The following is a 20,772-nucleotide window of genomic DNA, read 5'->3' on the forward strand; positions in this document are numbered from 1 at the left end:
ATGAGGGGTTTTCTGCTCTTTGGTAATTTGTGGTTGTGAGCTGAGAGCTCATAAATTGTTAAACTTTGCGGCTCGTAGCCCAGAATTTGTAAAGACCCCTTAACTTGTGCTTTCGTTTGTAGAGTTACATTGTACCTGATTTTTCTTTGTTATTTCACCTAGTGAAAATTGTTAAACCTTGTTGTCTATTGAAAATATAACCTTTATTTAAATTTTAAATTCATGTTTTGGACTTGTAGTTAGACCCATTCCAGCCCGCACCTTCTCTCACCTCTGCTGATCCACCAAAATGCGGTAACAGACAATATCATGATTGTGTGCGTTTCTGGCATTATCCGACCATAGCGACAACTATACAGTGTCATTCGCATTTCTCTTATGAACCCAATTTTTGTTTTGTTTTGAAGAGACGGTGACAGGTGGTGCACTGAAGAACGTTGTTGACATTGTAGATGATGTATATAATCTGCCACTTCCACTTATTGTTCATTCCACCCCTTTTGTCATCCAGCATCTGCAGCTGCTCCTTTTCATATATTTCAGTTCGCTTATGTATCAAATGAATGTTCGTATTCATTTATAGAATCACCTGAAGATAGGCTGACCAATACTGGTAACGCGAGCCAAATGATTCAAAGGTTACACAATAAGAAATAAGCAAGTAGTGTAAGTAACATTTTATTGGCTCATATCCATTCAGAAGAACTCCATACACTTATATTATGGATACCATTTTAGCTGTATATTACCACTTTTGACATTTTGACCCACTGAATGTACATAACATCATTTCAGGTGCATATTACCACTTTTAACATTTAGACCCATTAAGTGTACATAACATGACATCCTTCATTCAGAAGGATTTCATAAATTCTATGGATTTCTGGAAGGCCATTTTTTTGGCCGTCGAGCCCCACATAAAATCGGTGTGCTTGAAATTCTTCAGAGGAATTTTGTAAATGGGGACAGGGTTATGTAGTTCTTTGTATAGTCGTTCCACATCCTGAAAAAGAAGACATACATTTTCATCTGGCATACATCGGTGAATATATGAATATATTTACAGCTTAGCCAAGAAATGTTTCACATCATATCTTCTGGTAAGTAATGTCCAGTATTTGGAAGTCATGCATTTCTGAAATTCACATCAAGATCAGCTCTATAACAGATTTTTTCATGTGTTCCTAAGGGGAGACGATAGCTGAATAATGTTAAAATTTTGAAAGTCTCAACTGCTAAATAAATTTTGAAATTGCCATAGCTTGTTTTAATATTTGAGATAACCAACAAAAAATTTCTCACATATTCATAATAGGCTGTTGATGATGCTTTTTGACATCTTTATTGACAATGTAACTTTCCAGCCAATTCTCATTCTTTTGACAAATATACTTAGAGTTGGAGTCATCTGAAAGTTTGTATAATGAAATGGTGTCATAACAAAATGTGTGACTGAAATGTAACCTAGCAGCCGTGCAGGCTGTAATGTAAAGCATAGATGGATGCAGGGTGCGAAATCGGAAAAAAATTGTGTGGTGGGGGAGAGAAGGATCATAGGACTTGACAACCAGTGTTTATTTCAAGTAGTACCTGGCCAGGGAAGGGTGTATAATTCCCTTGTAAGAAAATTACCACTTCCCCCTGAAAAAATATAAATTTAAAATATTTTTGTTGAATTCTGTTGTTATAATGAGAATGATGTTCAATGGAAAATTATTCCCGGGTTTCAGATGGACTTGCCACAGTGAAACATGAAAAATAGGCTGCATGTGCAGAGTTGCCACTGCTGCATTGTTTTATTGCTCAAGGTCTGGCAGTCATCCTATTATTTCTATCTTACGTGGACTGGTATTATTGTTTTTATGAAAATATGCACAGCAAAAAAGCACTGATTTCAGTAATATATGTTATATTTTCCTCATTTTATAACAAAAGAATCCCTCCTGGGCAATTTTAGTGGGGGGAACCTTTGAGATAAAATCATCAGTGGGGGGGAAACCCTCCCTTCCCCCCTGCAATTTCGCACCATGGATGGATGGCCAAACAATGTTACCTAGCAACAATGCAAGCTTGGCTGGCGGTCATCTGAAATTAGCGACTGTTGATGGATGGCCATGATCAGAGACATACGGCACTGTATTAAACATATTTATGATCATTTGATTTTATTTCTACTATGAAGTAATTGCCTTCTTCCCGTACTCAAAAGAGTATGGAAAATGATACTTTACCATACTGTAATTACTTTCTGCACTGTTTTGTTGCAAATCGTTTCTGATTGGTTGAACTCCGATTCACAATAACCGATGCCAATAACGTAAACCCGGATAGTCAGAGAGATCATGAATCAAGGAACACCAAACTTAACCTTATTAAATTATTTCTCCACCTGGTTGTAGCACCATAGTTCTGTACTAATCTACACAAAAAATTGTGTCTCTACATTCCCAGCTCAAATAATCTGCCACCATCACAATACTGACTAATGTATAGGTTAATCAAGTTCCAATATATAAATCTATAAATACAAAATAAGAGTTTTGTCTGTACATTGCTCAGAATTTAAAAAAGGATGGTATTTCTGTATCAGTCGTGCCCACAGTAACAAGGAAATGCACTTTTTACTTTTCTGTAATTTCTGTCTGTCTGTATGTACACGCATCACGAGAAAACGGCTGAAGAGAATTTAATGAAAATCAGTATACAAAGTCGGGTAATAAGTTGCTACAATCTAGGCCATAAATAATTTTATTCACGCTGACTGAAGTGGTAGTTTAGGGGAAGGCCTAAAATTTAATTCTCAAATATTTATGTTATTAGTGGAAAAAGGAACTTATTGCTTATTATATATATATATATATATATCAGTTTGTCAATTTTGTACTTCATTTCTAACTGCGAAATCATGAATCCATTGCCGTAGGATGAACAATATTACGTGTCACACTATTAGGAGCGCAATCCCTCGAAGTTTCAACCCTGGAACAAGCTACATAAAATTGACCATGAGACAAAAGTGGAATTTCCAAATGAATCTCTACTACTTCTAGTGATTGCTCTTGAGCTTTGTTTACAGTCATCACGATAGTTCATATACCAGCAACAGTTTCTACTGCTAAGCATGAAGTAATGATTTCTCCTAACGATGAAGTTGAGTGAAGGATTCAGAGCACACTTTCCAGTTGCTGCAGTTTATGACTAAAACAAAGTCTGTACAGGTTGGAATAAATAGAGCCAAGAAAGGCATCATTTTAGAATTAAGAAACGAAGTGGAATGCTAAATTATGGTACATATGACTGAAGCAAGTAATCCTCAACTTGAAGCAATAATTCCTTACTAATTCATGGAATTCAGGTTAACTTTATAAAGAACGAATCACTAGGTGGTATCATAGAGCAAAATCCAGCTGTACAGTCAATTATCACAACAGGCTTTAAAAACTTAAAGAGATTTTTCCCATTTTCACACCAGGCAAATGCTGGGGATGTACCTTAATTAAGGCCACGGCCACTTCCTTCCCTATCCCATCATTGCCATTAAGACCTATCTGTGTCAGTGCGACGTAAAGCAAATAAAAAAATAAAAAAATAAAAAAAATAAAAAAACAAAAAAAAAGAATTTTTTTAGGACGTCGAGAGATGGCACAAAAAATACCGCCATTTTGGGCATGCCTCTTACAGAACTAGAGGCAAATTGAATGGGACATCTTGAGCTAGAGTTGCTATGGCTATGGTGGCCATTCCTTGATCAGTTTTCAAGTGCGAGGAGCTTTTTTTTTTTTTAAATATATCGGAAACAGTTAATTTTAGGGCCTTAAAATGTTGTTTTCAGGGTTCCTCTGGGACTCGCCCAGTATTGCTACCCCTATGGGTAGAGGTGGTAGAATAACACCCATGGTATCCCCTGCCTGTCGTAAGAGGTGACTAACAAGGGCCCCAGGGGCTCTGAATTTGGGAGCGTGGGATGGTGACCATGGGGCACTTAATCGAGTACTGGCATTGTTCCCACTTACTTGTGGCAGGCTCCTCACTTTCATCTATCCTATCTGACCTCCCTTAGTCAACTCTTGTTCTTTTCTAACCCCAATGGTATTAGGTTGAGAGCCCTTGGAGTCTTTCATTTTCATGCCCTTTGTGACACTTGTCTTCCTTTCGCCGATATCTTCATTCTTCAAAATGTGGGATCCCTTCTATTTTTTTCTCTGTGATCAGTGTTATATAGAGGATCTTTGCCTAGTTATACTTCCTCTCAAAACAATCATCACCATCACCACTGAGATCCTTCTACGACAACTTGGATATTTGTCTATTTTATGGATTTTTCTTTTTGTTTTGTGACACCTTACAATATGGAGTTCAAATTTGATTTTACAATATAACTTCCTCTATGACCCATCGCAGTGCTTTGTGCGCCTTGATGTAAATTTTGGTACTGATCATTCGAGGCACATAGATTTGTATAACGAATGAACAAACAAACAAACAAACAAACAAACAAACAAACAAACAAACAAACAAACAAACAAACAAACAAACAAACAAACAAAATACACTTACTTTTTATTTTATATAGACTAAAATATTTACTGTAATTCTATTCCTTTCCTTACAATATTTCCACAGTTTAACACTAACAGCAGTTTTCATTTCTATTAGGGCATAGTAGGATAAAATAGTACAATACTAATAATAATCTGTCTATGCATTTAGCTTTGTTGGTAATCTTTGAGTAGTTCTTGCGAATTTCATTAATTGTTAATTTCCATTTCTGATTGTGCTTAATAATAACCTATTGTAATTAGGATACATCTGAACATCGTTTAAAATTATTGTAGTATATTGTAGTATTTTATTAGAAATTAGTGTGCTTATTCTATCACTGTGAAATATTTGTGTTGTATAGTAGAAATATCTGTAGTAACACTCACTAGAATTTTGTTGTAATAATTAGGGTAGACTTAACGGAAGTTTAGAGATGTGTAATTCTTGTGTATTCCTTTTGGTATTCAGTAATTATTGGCAGTTTTCATCCTGTTAGGGTGTTGTAGGATAAAAAAATTTAGTACAACTAAGTAGTATTGTAGTGTAGTAGTAGCCTATATTAATTACTTTATTGTCATGTGATCTTTGTGTACTATCCTAGACAATATTTCTTTCCTTTCACTTTCTTTTGTGCACAGAATAATTTATTCTATTTTTCCTTTTCTTTCCATTATTCCATAAAGAATGGCTAAAGAGTGCAAGTGTAGAACTGTGGGTGTGGCCAGGCATTAAGAAGTATGAGGGAGGAGATGGGAGAGTTTGAGGGAGATAATTAGGATTCCCTCAGAAGACAGGAAGGGAAGTAGGCCTCCCTCAAACAATGTACAGGATACAGTAGGTGTAAAAGAGGGATGGGAAGGAAAGGGGGGAATTGTAGAAGACAGATGGTCTAATGTTTTAAGGCGAAGGAGATTTCAGGCTAAGGGATCTATTCAGGATCAGAATTCAGGACAGATATCTGTGAGAAATCGGTACGAGTCACTGCAGGTAGAACAACAGAGGAAAATGAGGATCAGGGAACTTGCTGACAAGTGTGGAAGTAGGAGGAAAGGAAAAGGCATGAAAGGGAAATGTAGAACAGAGGATAGGGAAAGACTGGTGGAACAGGGTCTTGGGAGGGAGAAAAGGGAGGAGGAAGTAGCTTCTGCATCAGTGAGGAAAGATAGGGCTGATCAGGAGGGGAGGGGATCAAATGAGGTGGGTAAGATTGAGGCTCTTGTCATGGGGATTCCATTGTTAGATATGTGGGTAAAGTGTTTAGAGGAAAGGGAACCAGGGTAGAGTGTCATCCAGGAATTAGGTTAAGGCAGATGTTGAGGAAATTAGAATAGAAGGAGGAGGGAAAGGTGAATGTGGTAGTGTTTCACGTTGGTACCAACAATGTAAGGAAAGCAGGTATAAGTACCAACATAGTTGGGGATGTGTGGGATCTGGTAAATACATCACAGGGGAAGTTTAAGGAAGCAGAGATTGTTATCAGTGGAATATTGTGTAGGAGAGATACGGACTGGAAGGTGATTGGGGATTTAAATGAGACTATGGAGTGGGTATATGGGAAACTGGGATTGAGATTTCTAGATCCTAATGGGTGGGTAGGAGATAGGGATCTGTGCTCAGATGGCCTTCACTTGAAATGATGTGGTACATATAAGTGCAGAAATTTGTTTAGAAGGGTTATAGAGAGGTACATTCAGGGAAATGGGGTGGTCTATTGAGTGGTGATAAGGGTATAGGGATCTGGAAGTCAAGTAGGGATGGCATAAAAATGATAGTGCTGAACTGTAGGAGTATTGTAAAGAAAGGAATAGAATTAAGTAATTTAATAGATATATACTTATCAGATATTGTAATAGAAGTTGAATCATGGCTGAGAAATGATATAATGTATGCAGAAATATTCTCACAGAACTAGAGTGTGTATTGTAGAGATAGGATAGGAGTGGAAGGAGGGGGAGTATTCATTCTGGTGAAAGAAAAATTGGTAAACTACGAAAAAGTTAAAGATGACAAACATGAAATTCTATGTGTAAGGCTCATCTCTAAAGATAATGAAGCAACTTATGTTTTTTGGATTTTACAGACCAGGAAAGGGTAGGTAGCGCTGACACTGATTCAGAATTATTTGATAATATAAACAGCTATGTGGGAAAGGATGCCTTTGCTGGCAGGACCTAGTGTTTACAGTGCACTATGTCTTCTGGTATGGGCTAGAGCAATTTTGTTACTTTCATTGATCTGTCTCTGTCTTATCCTTGGCTTTGACAATATGAAAGTGATTGAGGTATGAGCGATGCTAGTAATGCGATTCCTTGTGCAGCCAGTCCCTGCTATGAATGGTGTGAAAACGTTACTCATAGGATCAGTTGGTGCATGCATTTCAATGGGCTTGGCAGACTGATATGTAATAGCAACTTCTGGCTCGGTGAGGAAAGCAACGGGAAACTACCTCACTCCTCATTTCCCTAGTACGCCTCTTCAGTGATGCCTAGGCCATCTATGACAGCTGATGGCAGAGCTGTTGAGGATCCAACCAGCCTTAGGGCTGAAGACTGAACATACATACATGTGGGAAAGGATTGTAGTGGGTGATCTAGATTTACCAAATAACAATTGGGAAGGTAATGCAAATGACAGGAAGCATGGCCAACAAATGGCAAGTAAGTTAATATGGGAAGGGTAGCTGATTCAGAAAGTGATGGTACCAACTAGAGGGAAGAATATTCTGCACGTGGTGCTGGTAAAACCAGATGAGCTCCATAGAGAAACCAAAGTAATAGATGGCATTAGTGATCATGAAGTTGTTTTTGTCGTAGTTAAAAGTAAATGTGATAGAAAGGAAGGTATAAAAATTAGGAATATTAGGCAGTACCATATGGCTGATAAAGCAGACATGAAGGAGTTTTAAAAAAGTAACAATGATCGGTGGAAAACGGTAAAAAAATGTAAACAGACTCTGGGATGGGTTTAAAGCAATTGTTGAGGAATGTGAAAACAGGTTTTTATCTTTAAAGGTGGTAAGGAATGGTATAGATCCACTATATTATAACAGAGAAATAAAGAGACTAAGAAGGAAGTGCAGGTTGGAAAGAAATAGAGTTAGAAATGGCTGTGGAAGTAAGGAGAAATTGAAGGAACTTAGTAGGAAATTGAATCTAGCAAAGAAGTCAGCTAAGGATAACATGATGGCAAGTATAATTTTTTGCTAGTGGCTTTATGTCATGCCGACACAGATAGGTCTTATGGCGACGATGGGATAGGAAAGGCCTAGGAGTTGGAAGGAAGCGGCCGGGCCTTAATTAAGGTGTGAAAATGGGAAACCACGGGAAAACATCTTCAGGGCTGCCAATAGTGGGATTCGAACCCACTGTCTCCCGGATGCAAGCTCGCAGCCGCACGCCTCTATCCGCACGGCTAACTCGCCCGGTGGCAAGTATAATTTGTGGTCATACAAATTTTATTGAAAAATGGAAGGGTATGTATAAGTACTTTAAGGCAGAAACAGGTTCCAAAAAGGACATTCCAGGTATCATTAATGAACAAGGAGAGTGTGTATGCGAGGATCTTCAAAAGGCAGAAGTATTCAGTCAGCAGTATGTAAAGATTGTTGGTTAAAAGGAAAGTGTCCAGATAGAGGAGGTGACTAATACTAAAGAAGTATTAAAATTTACTTAGGATAACAATGACATTTACAGTAAGATACAAAAGTTAGAAACTAGCAAAACAGCTGGAATTGATAAGGTTTTTGGGGATAAACTAATGACAATGGGTTGAGATATAGTACCATATCAGAAGTACTTATTTGATTATTGTTTGCATGAAGGAGCTATACCAAATGCATGGAGAGTTGTTATAGTAGCCCCTGTGTATAAAGGAGGAATGGGTGATAGACATAAAGCTGAAAATTACAGGCCAGTCAGTTTGATATGCATTGCATGTAAGGTTTGGGGAAGCATTCTTTCTGATTATATTAGACATGTTTCCAAAATTAATAACTGGTTCGATAGCAGGCAGTTCGGGTTTAGAAAAGGTTGTTCCACTGAAGCTCAACCTGTAGGATTCCAGCAAGATATAGCAGGTATCTTGGATTCAGGAGGTCAAGTGATTGACCTATCTAAGGCATTTGATAGGGAAGATCATGGGAGTCCACTGGCAAAAGTGAGTGCAGTAGGACTAGACAAAAGAATGACTGAAGGGGTGGCTATATTTCTAGAAACTAGAACTCAGAGAATTAGAGTAGGTGAATCTTTATCTGACCCTGTAATAATTAAGAGGGGAATTCCTCGAGGCAATATTACTGGACCTTTAAGTTGCCTTATATATACAAATCATAGGAGTAAAGGAGTGGAATCAGAGATAAGGCTTTTTGCAGATGATGTTATTCTTTGTTGTTGTTGTTGTTGTTGTTGTTTGAGTCATCAGTCCATAGACTGGTTTGATGCAGCCCTCCATGCCACCCTATCCTGTGCTAACCTTTTCATTTCTACGTAACTATTGCATCCTACATCTGTTCTAATCTGCTTGTCATATTCATACCTTGGTCTACCCCTACCGTTCTTAATAACCTACACTTCCTTCAAAAACCAACTGAACAAGTCCTGGGTGTCTTAAGATGTGCCCTATCATTCTATCTCTTCTTCTCATCAAATTTAGCCAAATTGATCTCCTCTCACCAATTCAATTCAGTATCTCTTCATTCGTGATTCGATCTATCCATCTCACCTTTAGCATTCTTCTGTAACACCACATTTCAAAAGCTTCTATCCTCTTTCTTTCTGAGCTAGTTATTGTCCATGTTTCACTTCCATACAATGCCACGCTCCACACGAAAGTCTTCAAAAACATCTTTCTAATAGAGTAATAAATAAGTTACAAGATTGTGAGAAACTGAAAAATACCTCAAAATGTCGTGAGATGGACGGTAAGCAATGGTATGCTGATAAACAGGGTTAAAAGTTAGGTTGTAAGTTTCACAAGTAGTAAAAGTCCTCTCAGTTTTAATTACTGCATTGATGGGGTGAAGTTCCTTTTGGGTATCATTTTAAGTACCTAGGTGTTAATATAAGGAAATATCTTGTTGCCTGTTGTTTAAAGGGGCCTAACATCTAAGGTCATCAGCCCAGAACAGATCTTCATTGGGTTAATCACATAAATGGGATTTTAAATAAAGGGTACAGATCTCTGCAGATGGTTATAGGGTATTTAGGGGTTGTAGTAAGGATGTAAAGGAGAGAGCATATAAGTCTCTGGTAAGACCCCAACTAGAGTATGGTTCCAGTGTATGGGACCCTCACCAGGATTACTTGATTTCAAGAACTGGAAAATATCCCAAAACAAGGAGCTCCATTTCTTCTGGGTGATTTCTGACAAAAGAGTAGCGTTTCAAAAATGCTGCAAAGTTTGGTTTGGGAAAATTTGAGAGAGAGGAGACGAGTTTCTCGACTAAGTGGTATGTAATACCAATACAGTTGATCCGTATCAAATAATATCAAATAATGAATATAAATTGTGGGAATCAACATCTGTATCATAAGTGGTATGTTCCGAGCTGTCAGTGGAGAGATGGGAATGAGATCAGTAGACGAATAAGTTTCAGTGGTGTCTTTGAAAGTAGGAAAGATCACAATACAAAGATAAAGTTGGAATTCAAGAGGACAAATCGGGGCAAATATTTGTTTATAGGAAGGGAGGTTAGGGATTGGAATAACTTTCCAAGAGAGATGTTCAATAAATTTCCAATTTCTTTGCAATCATTTAAGAACAGGCTAGGAAAACAACAGATAGGGAATATGCCACCTGGGCGACTGCCCTAATTGCAGATCAGTATTGATTGATTGATTGATTGAATGATATTGTCATCCTTAGTTGACTTCCAGCTCCATATACACTCATCGCAACTTCATTCTTTGCTGTAATATCGTGCTTCGGTTCTCATCTATAATATATTTACGTAACTGCGTTACGGGGCGTATACATGTGAGGGGGGGCAGAGGGCTTGCCCCCTCCCCCCCGAAATAATGAATATAAAGAAAAATAAGTACCGTAATCTGAATTATTTTAATGAATCATGCACGAAGGCATCGCCTACTTTCCCGTGTAGGTGAGGGGAGTGGGGTGGAAGTGGTGTGAAGTTTGTGTCAGTGATCACTGACAATTTCATTTTCTGAACACCGGAAGCTCCCGCTCCCGCCCGGCTATCTGCGCGTGTGCGGACAACTGAACTACACCATTCGCCACCAGAGGCCAGCACAACAACCGGACATTGTTTACGTTTGTTCGGCATCTGTTGTACTGAAGTATGGTGCTGTTTTAAGTGTCAATATTTACGTACTTTATCAGTATACTGAAATTGGCCGTAAGAGTACCACAATCGTAATGAAGAGGCCTTTTTGCCATAAAAATTTAAAAAAAATACAAAACAAAAAACAAGTGTCAATAAGCCTGTTGGCAAATGGGTGTAACGGTGACAATGCTGAAGTTGGCTGTGTTGGTAGAACTGCTTCTTGTGATGCCGCTACTTCGAACTCAAGTAATGTAGTTCCGGTTATGGAGGATAGTAGGCCTAACCAAGTAAGGAAAAATATCTGTGACATTGGAAACTATTGTCAAAACAATTCCGTTCAGTCTTTCACAAATGAAAAAAAAAAAAAAAAAAAATCATGTTACAAAATGTTTGGAAATCTCAGCCTGGATACAAATTTCCCTCCATTACTAGTTCAAATCATACTAGATCTTTTCAAATGAAGTGGCTATAAGAATTTACGTGGTTAGCTTATTCAGAGGAAGAATCTGGATCTTTTTGCAAGTACTGCATCTTATTTTCCCATATCGAAAATGTAGGGAAAGGAAATCACCAAGTAGCAGGGGTGTTGGTCACTCAGGCTTTTAACAATCTTAAAAAAGCCAGGGAAATGTTTAGCATGAACATTTATCCTATCATAAGAAATATGTTTTGATCGCTGAAAATACAAAAGGTATAGTTAAGAAAAAGGCTGAAAGTATTATCAATCAAGTAAATGCCCAAAGAAGACTGGATATGGAGAATAATATAAAATGGCTAAACCCTATAATACAAACAGTACGACTTTGCAGAAGGCAGCAAATAGCTCTAAGGGGTCATCGTGACTCTGGACGAATAGGCCTGAAGAACTGGACCAAAATGATGGGAATTTTCAATCGTTGTTGAGATACCGAGCCAAGAGTGGAGATAATATTCTTAAAGACCAGTTAACGACCAGTGGTAGGAAGATGATGTACACAAGTTCTTTCATTCAAAACAAACTTATTAACACATTTGGTCACATAATGCAATAAAAATTGTAGAAAATGTCAGAAAGTCTGTTTTTTAATTCTGTTTTAGCAGATGAAACCACTGACATGAGCCAAATCGAACAGTTTTCTCTCTGTGTACATTACGTAGAGGACCAAACTTTCAAAATCAGAGAAGATTTTCTGACATTCGTCTCCGTTCATGACGTCACTGGAGCAGGTTTGGCCAACACAATATTGGAGACCTTGTCAACATTAGGGCTTGACCGAAACAAAATGAGAGGTCAAGGGTACGATGGTGCTGCCATGATGAGCGGGCAATTCAGAGGAGTACAACCTTCCATCAGAGAAAAGCTACTGTTGGCTCTGTATACACATTGTTCTTCACACACTCTAAATTTATGTTTATCAGATGAGAGCAAAATACCTTCTATAAGAAAGTGTATGGTTATCATAAAAGAAGTCTGTGGATTCTTTCAAATGTTAGCCATAAGAACCGAAATATTGAAATCAATGATTTCTGAATGTTGTCTAGAACAAAAGAAAAATAACCTTATTTCACTGTGCAAAACCCAATGGGTAGAAAGGCACGACTCAGTAATTTTATTTAAAGACGTTTTGGAGCCTATCTTTGCAAAATAGAAGAGGAATTAAGTGATTCAGCATGTAAGGCTCACACTCTAAGTAGTGCTATTAGTCAATTTGCATTTCTTGTTAATCTTCTTATTTTGAGCCGGATGCTATCAACAACGCATAACTTATCTGAGCAGTTTCAGAACAAAAATATAGATCTTCCACAGGCCTTGATTAACATCATGAGTGTCTTACACCTTCTGTTGAAGAAGAGGGCAAATGCTGATGATTCATTTAAAGCCTTGTATAATCAAGTAAAGTCATTCGCTGCCAACCTCGACATAAAAGAAGATTCCAAGAATTTGCCGCCTTCAAACAGCATGTGGCAATGCCCCTGACACCACGAAGAAGAATACTATCAAGTAGCTGTTTATGTGCCATACCTGAACGATTTTTGTAACTCACTAAAAGAACGCTTTGAATCTCACAAGGAAACAGTTGCATCCTTACAAAACATCCTTCCACAATTGTGTATCATAACAGATTTCGGTTCACTGGAGGCTGCTTTTAGTTTCTACGAAGAAGATCTGTCACATAAAGAGATTGTGCAAAGTGAGTTTATGTTGTGGAAAGAAAAGTGGAGTCAGGAAAATCCTTCAAATCTTCCAAAAACGGCTGTAAGTTCTCTCGAAAAATGTGACAAGAGATTCTTCCCCAACATTTATACCCTTCTCAATTTACTTGCAGTTCTTCCTGTTTCTATCACAACTGTAGAAAGAACTTTCTCTAGCCTAAGAAGACTGAAGACTTACTTAAGGAACAGCACCTCTGAAAGTAGGCCTAGGCTTAACGGGCTTGCTTTACTCTTTATCCACAGAGACATTATAGTTAGTGACGAAGAAGTTCTTGATAAGTTTGCAAGTGTACCAAGAGACCTGGACTTTGTTTTGTAACCATTGGTGTACTGTATGTATGTATGTATGTATGTATGTATGTACGTATGTATGGATCAGCCTAAATCAATGTTTCTTTTTTCCTTTCTAAAGTGTTTGAAATCGTCTGACCTCTTAAAATTGCTTAACCTAACCTTACATTAATCTTGGCCCCCTCCAAAAATATATTCTATATTCGCCATTGCTGTGTTATTCCCTATGAAGGTCAGTTGACATGTTTGTAGACGTCAAAAACATATCAGATGTAAGGCTTTTCAGGTGTTTGCTCTATTAACCAGCGTTTCGTCTTAGGTCTGACACTAGACTCATCAGAGTGGGATTTGTCAGACCCTACCCACTGATGCTGGGGTGTACACAGGTGAACTTATCAGAAGCCCTTACAAGAGGCACAGTCTGATAAAACTGCATATGGGAGATAAATCTCCACAATGGAATTATTGCCCGCCTAGCAATTCCAAATGGAAAATTCTAACTTCCCATGGAGGGAATTAGATATTTTTCACCAATAGAGCATGTCAAAAATATATCAGATGTAAGGCTTTTCAGGCGTTTTCTCTATTAACCAGCATTTCGTCTTAGGTCTGACACTAGACTCATCAGAGTGGGATGTGTCAGACCCTTCCCACTGATGCTGGACGAAACTCTGGTTAATAGAGCAAACGCCTGAAAAGCCTTACATCTGATATGTTTTTGACATTTTTGACATGCTCTATTGTTGAAAAATATCTAATTCCCTCCATGGGAATTTAGAATTTTCCACGTTTGTAGACAGCGGCCCCAACAGTTTTAGCGGAAAAATGAAACAATACCTTCCTGTTCTGAAAATTTTGGGCCCCTGTGTAGGTTAAGAATAAGCTTACCTACGCTATATATTTGATTTGTTTTATGTTTCAGCACGTTTATTGTCATTATTTCATTTGTAGTTGTTCACTAAATAGTCAAAATAAATAAAACTCGAGCTACACATTCTCTCTAGATAAAGTCTGGAGTTCTCCTTATATTACTACAGAAAATCTCATTGTTTAGTAGTAACTCCATAAGAAAATGTCGATACCTGGGGGTGTAGTATTCAATTTATACTTCAATGTTTCGTTGTTCAAGTCTATACCGAGTTACTTTGATCGCAATTTCCAGTTTTCAACATTTTCTATATACTGTACATCTATATGTAATCTACCTGTATCTCAGATACCAGTACTACTGAAACCATAAACTTAAACATTCGTGCAGATACCCTAAAGAGAATTAAACGAAGGCACTCGACCAGAATCAGATAAAGAAACTCACTCAGAGGCAAAATTAGACGCACTTATATATCATATATTCGTCCTTAAAATGTTTTAAATTTTAAAATTTGTGTATTTTATTTAAACTACGAACCGTAAACTGGGGATACTTTGAATTTAAAATTTAATTGAAACCTGCAAATCAGGCTTTTGACCGAAACATACAGTTTTGTATTGCTTTATGGGGGTGGGGGCTTGAATGTGTAAATAGGATTTAGTTGCAAGTGCTCACCAATATTGAAAAATTTGGTCGGTATCTGCAGGAAACTGAGTGGTCAAAGTTATCCGATGTTTGGGGATACTTTGAACAGAATAGTAACAGTTACATAAATACATACTTTGTTCAATGTTAAGCTTTAATAAGCAAACTTTGACACTACAAATTAACAGAGTTAAGCTTAGAAAGTAAAAGTTAGGAATTAATTTTACTTTGAGCTTGATAACTTTCATTTAAAACAACTGACAACTGAATGGGCAAAATAAAATATAGTTACAGTATTACAAAGTTCCTAAATTGTTTACAAACTGAAATACCTTATCAAAATGTACTAAGTTCAATGAGAGAGAGTTAGTATAACCCTGAAAACACAAATTAGCACAAACTGAACTCATCAACTTCATTCTTTTTAAACAAAAACCCTCGTTTCAGTTTGTCTGGATTTGAGAGAATAAGAACAATCTGAATTTGGTCTTTATTATCCTTATCTTCCACATCAGGCCAAACAAATTTTATGTTCACTCTCCTCAGATATCTGACACAACACTTTTGCTCAGAGTCAATATTTAGAATCTCAGCTACATAATGCCTGAAGATGTTCTCCCTATTTGTAAGAACTTTAATAATTACATAACAACTTATTTTTAACTTTGGCTCCATCTCTTCCAGTTCTGTCATTTCAGTGCCATTCTCATCACCTGGTTGAGAATTTTTGTCTTAATCATCTTCAATCCTGTTATCAGAAATGTCAATGTAGGACACATTAAGACTGGCTTCACTGCTTTCATTGCTGGACGTAGAAAGATTCCTCCTATTACTTTTCCTAGATGTTTTAGGAGTTTCTGACAAGTTGTTCAGCTGCTGAGGCTCATAATCTTCAACAGTAATCCCTGTTCCAGCAGGAACATTGACTCTCTTCCTTTTGACTTGTCTTTTTCCCCATGCCTCATTTCCAGCATTTCTTTGACACACACTGACACCACAGGCGATACTGCCTCCATGTGATGTTCTGTGGAATCTGGCAGCCTACAAATAACTTCATTGGATTCAAATGGTACAATTCCACATTTTCTAAAACCTACCTTTAAATTCAGTGATAGATTTGAGTTCTTCGTGTCACAGACTTTCTCAATAAGTCAAATCAGCAATCCAGGAAATGCCTCCTTCATGACAGCCTGAGATCTTTTCCTCTGTCCCGACTTCCGTCTGTCAAAAATTCCTCTCCGGTACTTCTTCACAGGTCCATAGAAAGCTACATCCAGATGCTGGCAAATATGTGTTTCATTCTTAGGTATGCAGATGAAACAAATGTTATTTTCTGCTGCTAGTTTCAAAACATCAGGGGGAAGTGACTGGAAAGATTGGCACCAATGAGTGCAACTTTACCCTGTGTAAGTAAGTGCCTAACGTGGGGAATGAAGATACTCTGAAACCAGTCCAAAAAGGTTGTGGAATCAAACCACCCACTACGACTTCTACTGTATGTTCTTGGGCCCACCTTGCATCCAATTTTCCCACAAATGTTCAGCCTTATATACAACATAAGGTGGGAGAAGGAATCCAGTTGCAGAGCCGCAAAACAAACATTACAAGCACACTTGTTCTGCTCGAGTCTTTGATCCGTTCAGGATACTTTTTGCCACGCTTCAACAAACATTTCTTTACACCTGGGTCATCACTTAAATTAGTTTCATCATAATTAAATATTCGCTCAGGTGGAATCATTTTATCAGAATCACTTTCTTTAGGAGAAACTTTCAGGTGACCAAAATATCCCTGCATATGTTCTGCAGTCACTTTGGCTTTTGAAAGTTTCAAATTTTGACATGTTCTACAAGCCAGAACATTTTTGTGTCTTTCCATGAAACCAGTGGCCCATTCTATACCAGGCAAATTTGTTGGACCAAATTTAGGTACCTTACGCCCAACTTTATCTAACTTAAATATGGTTTACCTAGGTAGCGCAAGTCTTGAAGATCAAGAGGGAAACCCCACTCACTCACTTCTAGTACATACTGCACAAAAGCTTCCTCCTCTACATTTGTACACATTGTTGGATGGTCAAATTTGTTGCAATGCTTGCCGTGGATCCTACTGAATAGTGTTCCTTTACTAATGTTATAGACTTTTGCAGCTTTGGTCATTGATAACTTGCCACTCTTAACATCGTCTATTGCTTTCTGCATATCCTCTTCAATGCTGAAATTATATTGCCTAGCCCCTGGCTTCATTTTGTATTTTCCTCATTACGTAAGGATATGGTATTACCTATAAAAGAAGTGTTTTATTACTTATTATACATGGCTGGGGTTACTTTGACCATGCTGGGTAACTTAGCTGCCCAGTCAAAGTATCCCCAATTTCATAGGTTATGGAGCATGTTTAAATAATTTATCTGGAATTGACGTAATCCATTATTAAGTCCTATGTTTAAGGATATATTTTAACAGATAAACCACAGATGTACATACCTATAGGTGCAAAATAGCCATTGATATCTTTAACCTATTTTTTTTTAATTCCTCGGTAGTCTAAAATTGCAGAATGTTCCTCCAAGATGGGCTAGAATTGATTATTTTTCCACATACACTTTTTTAGCGGGAAACTGACATGAATATTCAAAAAACGGTTAGGCTGACCAACAACATAACAAAAAAAAAAAAAAGACTGAGTTGCCAGAGCCATCTGTAGGGATCAACGAAACTATCTGCAACCTCGATTGTCAATAGAACCACGGCCGACTGGAGAGATTTCTGGATCTCTCCCTGAGCTAGCTAGCTAGAGCGACGAATCAAGTCGGCCGTGATAGAACAAAGTGAGTTTTAGTGTTTCTGGTCAAAGTAACCCCTGGAGGTCAAAGACTCAAAGTATCCCCAGTTTACGGAACTTAAAATAGATTACGAAGAGAGTTCTAGAGAGTTTTAACAGAAACAGTGACATACATTTGGAAATTTTGAGGTTTAAGAAATACAATGGCATACGTTTGAAAACAAGGAGATTTAGGAAATACAGTGAAATGCATTTGAAAATTGGGATATATAACCCGCCAGTGCACGGGTCACAAAAAATACATGAATAAATGGATTGGGTCTCACAGACCCATCATAATTTTTTTTGTACTATGCTAATATATTTTTATTTTCATTATTCATTCTCTCCTATTCCGATAACATTATAAACACATTGCTGTCACAAAATCATTGATGATTAACATTTTACAAAGCATTTCTCAAACCACTGCAAATTTACACACACTATTTTATTTGATCACAAAATTCAGAACTTATCAAGTCAAAATGTATGAAATCGTCATAACCTAATCTTCACCATTCAGAAAGTTCACTGGAACATTCACATTTTAGCTTTACATTCACTGCACACAAATACGGAGTATTCAGGACACAGGAACTTTCTGCACAAACAGCACGAGTACCGGCAGTGGGTCTTTCTGTCTCTACAGTATGCACAACGTCCTCTTTTATTTTTTGTCGTTTCACGTCCTGCTTCTTCCGTCACCCCAGATATACTTCTTGCAGTATCGCGAATGCTCTTTGGAAGATAATCTTGAGAGAGCTCTTTCTCTTATTTGTTCTTCAGTTAGAAGAAAAAATCTTCTGTCCCTTGCGTCTGGAGAGTAAGGGTTGTTGGCTCCGAATATTAAATATGCGTTAAAGCCTGCAATGTTTAGCAACGCATAGAAAATCACTATTGTCCAGCGTCTGGTGTTTCGAGCCACGTCGTAGAATGCCGTTCTCTTGTCTACACAGTCTGCAACATCTTTAGTTGAATTTTAGAATGTGACTATTTCAGGCTTCCTATTTTCTTCTGTGCTTTCGTCAGTTTTATCATCACTGTGCATCGACGACAGGAAAACAACAGTTCTTCCTTTCTTTGGAACATAGGAAACCAGCGTCATGTCCTCTTGGAAGCCAAATAAACTGATATGAGGTTTTCGTTTTGCAGCTATAACAAAGCTTGTGGGCAACTCTCTCTTATTTTTTCGAACAACACCGACCATGGTAATATTATGTTCATGCTTCATTTTTTTACAATAAGGTACGTGGTAAACCAGTTGTCAACTGTCAAATTATGTCCACTTCCGGACACAGGGATGCACATTCTCTCTACAACATAAGCAGGTCTGAAGCTCACATCTTGATACGGGCCTTCAGGTTGCTTATCACAGTAAATGTCTAAATTGGATGTATAAAACATCTTTAAATCAACTAGAGCGAATACTTTAATTCCGTATTTACCTGGTTTCGTGGGAGTGTACATTCTAAAACTGCACCGTCCCCTAAAGACCAAAGCATCTCATCTAATGTCATGAATTCCCCAAGGTACGGTAGTAGGCTTTCTTACAGTTTCCATTTAATATTTCCATCATTTCTCTTACAGCTGCCAATTTATCACCTTCTCTTGACTGCCACCTGGTCCCCACATCATCAAAGCGAATACATTTGAGAAGAAATCTGAAACGTCCGAAAGCCATAGTTACTGGCAAGCGCTCAGTTCCCAAGTCATCAATATACCAGAAATCTTGAATATTCATTCTTTCACCGTGAAGGAAACCCATACCATAAAGAAGTCCTAAAAGTGCTCTAATTTCTGAAACTGTCGTAAGTTTACAGTCGTTCGGATCTTCATATCTGGAAGAAATTTTCACAATGAAGAAATTCGTGTAGGGGAGGATGGGGAAATGACGCCACGTTAAGAGAAAATAGTAAGTAATGACTGACTATTAGTACACAATTATACTTCATAGTTGAGGTCTTAGTGGTGGCTATTCGCCTTTCAAAGTTTAGGAAATGAACTTTTGTAGCAGTAAATACAATATATTCCAGTTCAGCTTGAGCCACTGACGAGTGCGGACGTATTTAGTGGAGGGTCCATGGAGTGGGAGAAGGCAGTGTAAGTGCGGAGTGCAGGAAGGCAGTGAGGTGCTTACAGGCAATGATTGGTGTGGAGCAGTACAGGGCGAGCATAGGAGGATGGGAGGGAAGAAAGAAGAAAGAAGAAAGAAGAAGCGAAGACAAGAGGATGTAAAATAGAATTGGAAAAAATAGGAGAATTAATGCTATCTGCGGCGGTGATTATGATATTGCTTTGGATTGGTGGGGTAGAACTGAACCCAGGTCCGACTTCCAGGGGAAATATGAGCTGGGAAGACATGGAAGCAATTAGAAAAATCGTAAAGGAGGTGGTCGCGGAGGCCTGTCCCTTTGAGCAAATCACAAACATGATCCGGGAACAAACGAGGGAGTTCGAAAAAATGAAGGGGTGGTTCCAAGAAAAGGCAGAAGACACAGCTTCGCAGGTGAGGAAAAATGGCGCAGAAGTTTCAGCATTAAGAGAGAAAATAGGGCTACTAGAAGAGGAGATGTCGAAACTGAAAGCCGAAGTAGTTACTAACACTCGAAATCGTAGAAATAAATGCCTATTTATATACGGCGTGCAAGAGGAGAAGAAGGAAGATAAGACGAGTATAATTTATAAAGTAGTGGACCTAATTCAAGGTAAAATGAAAATAAATTTCAGTCAAGTGGACATAGATGATGTGCAGAGAGTGGGAAGATTTAGAGGTAATAGGCCTATCAAAGTGCAACTATTTTCTACATTGATGGCTGATATAGTGGTTGGTAATGCAGATAACTTGCGGAGGGAAAAATATGGATAAAGAGGGACATGGGAACTAAAGCGAGAAAGAACGAAAGAATCCTTAGGAAACATAGGATACGAGCCAGGCAGCAGGGGTTGAGAGCAATCATCAGAGGACAGGAACTAGTGGTGTCAGGCAACAACTCGAGTAAAATCTGGTCTGTGGATAGACTGTTGGACCTAGAAATGAGGATGAAACAAGACGAAGAGGCAAAGAGAAGTGTAGAGAATAGTGGGGAAGATAGACAAGTGAAAGATATTGGGCAAGTGAAAG

The 20,772-nt window shown here is 38.0% G+C and overlaps 1 protein-coding gene across 1 annotated transcript in view; it reads right to left on the reverse strand.

Annotated features, from left to right (window-relative positions):
• Positions 1–662: 662 nt before the first annotated feature.
• LOC136866811 (lipase 3) overlaps positions 663–20,772 on the reverse strand; it is a 117,216-nt gene continuing 97,106 nt past the window's right edge. The window contains exon 6 of the mRNA XM_067143917.2: positions 663–1,006. Within this exon, the coding sequence (XP_067000018.2) occupies positions 857–1,006 (150 nt within the window). The 3' untranslated portion in view covers positions 663–856. The remainder of the gene's footprint in view (positions 1,007–20,772) is intronic.

The sequence above is a fragment of the Anabrus simplex genome, chromosome 3, assembly GCF_040414725.1.
Source record: "Anabrus simplex isolate iqAnaSimp1 chromosome 3, ASM4041472v1, whole genome shotgun sequence".
Classification (NCBI taxonomy): domain Eukaryota; kingdom Metazoa; phylum Arthropoda; class Insecta; order Orthoptera; family Tettigoniidae; genus Anabrus; species Anabrus simplex.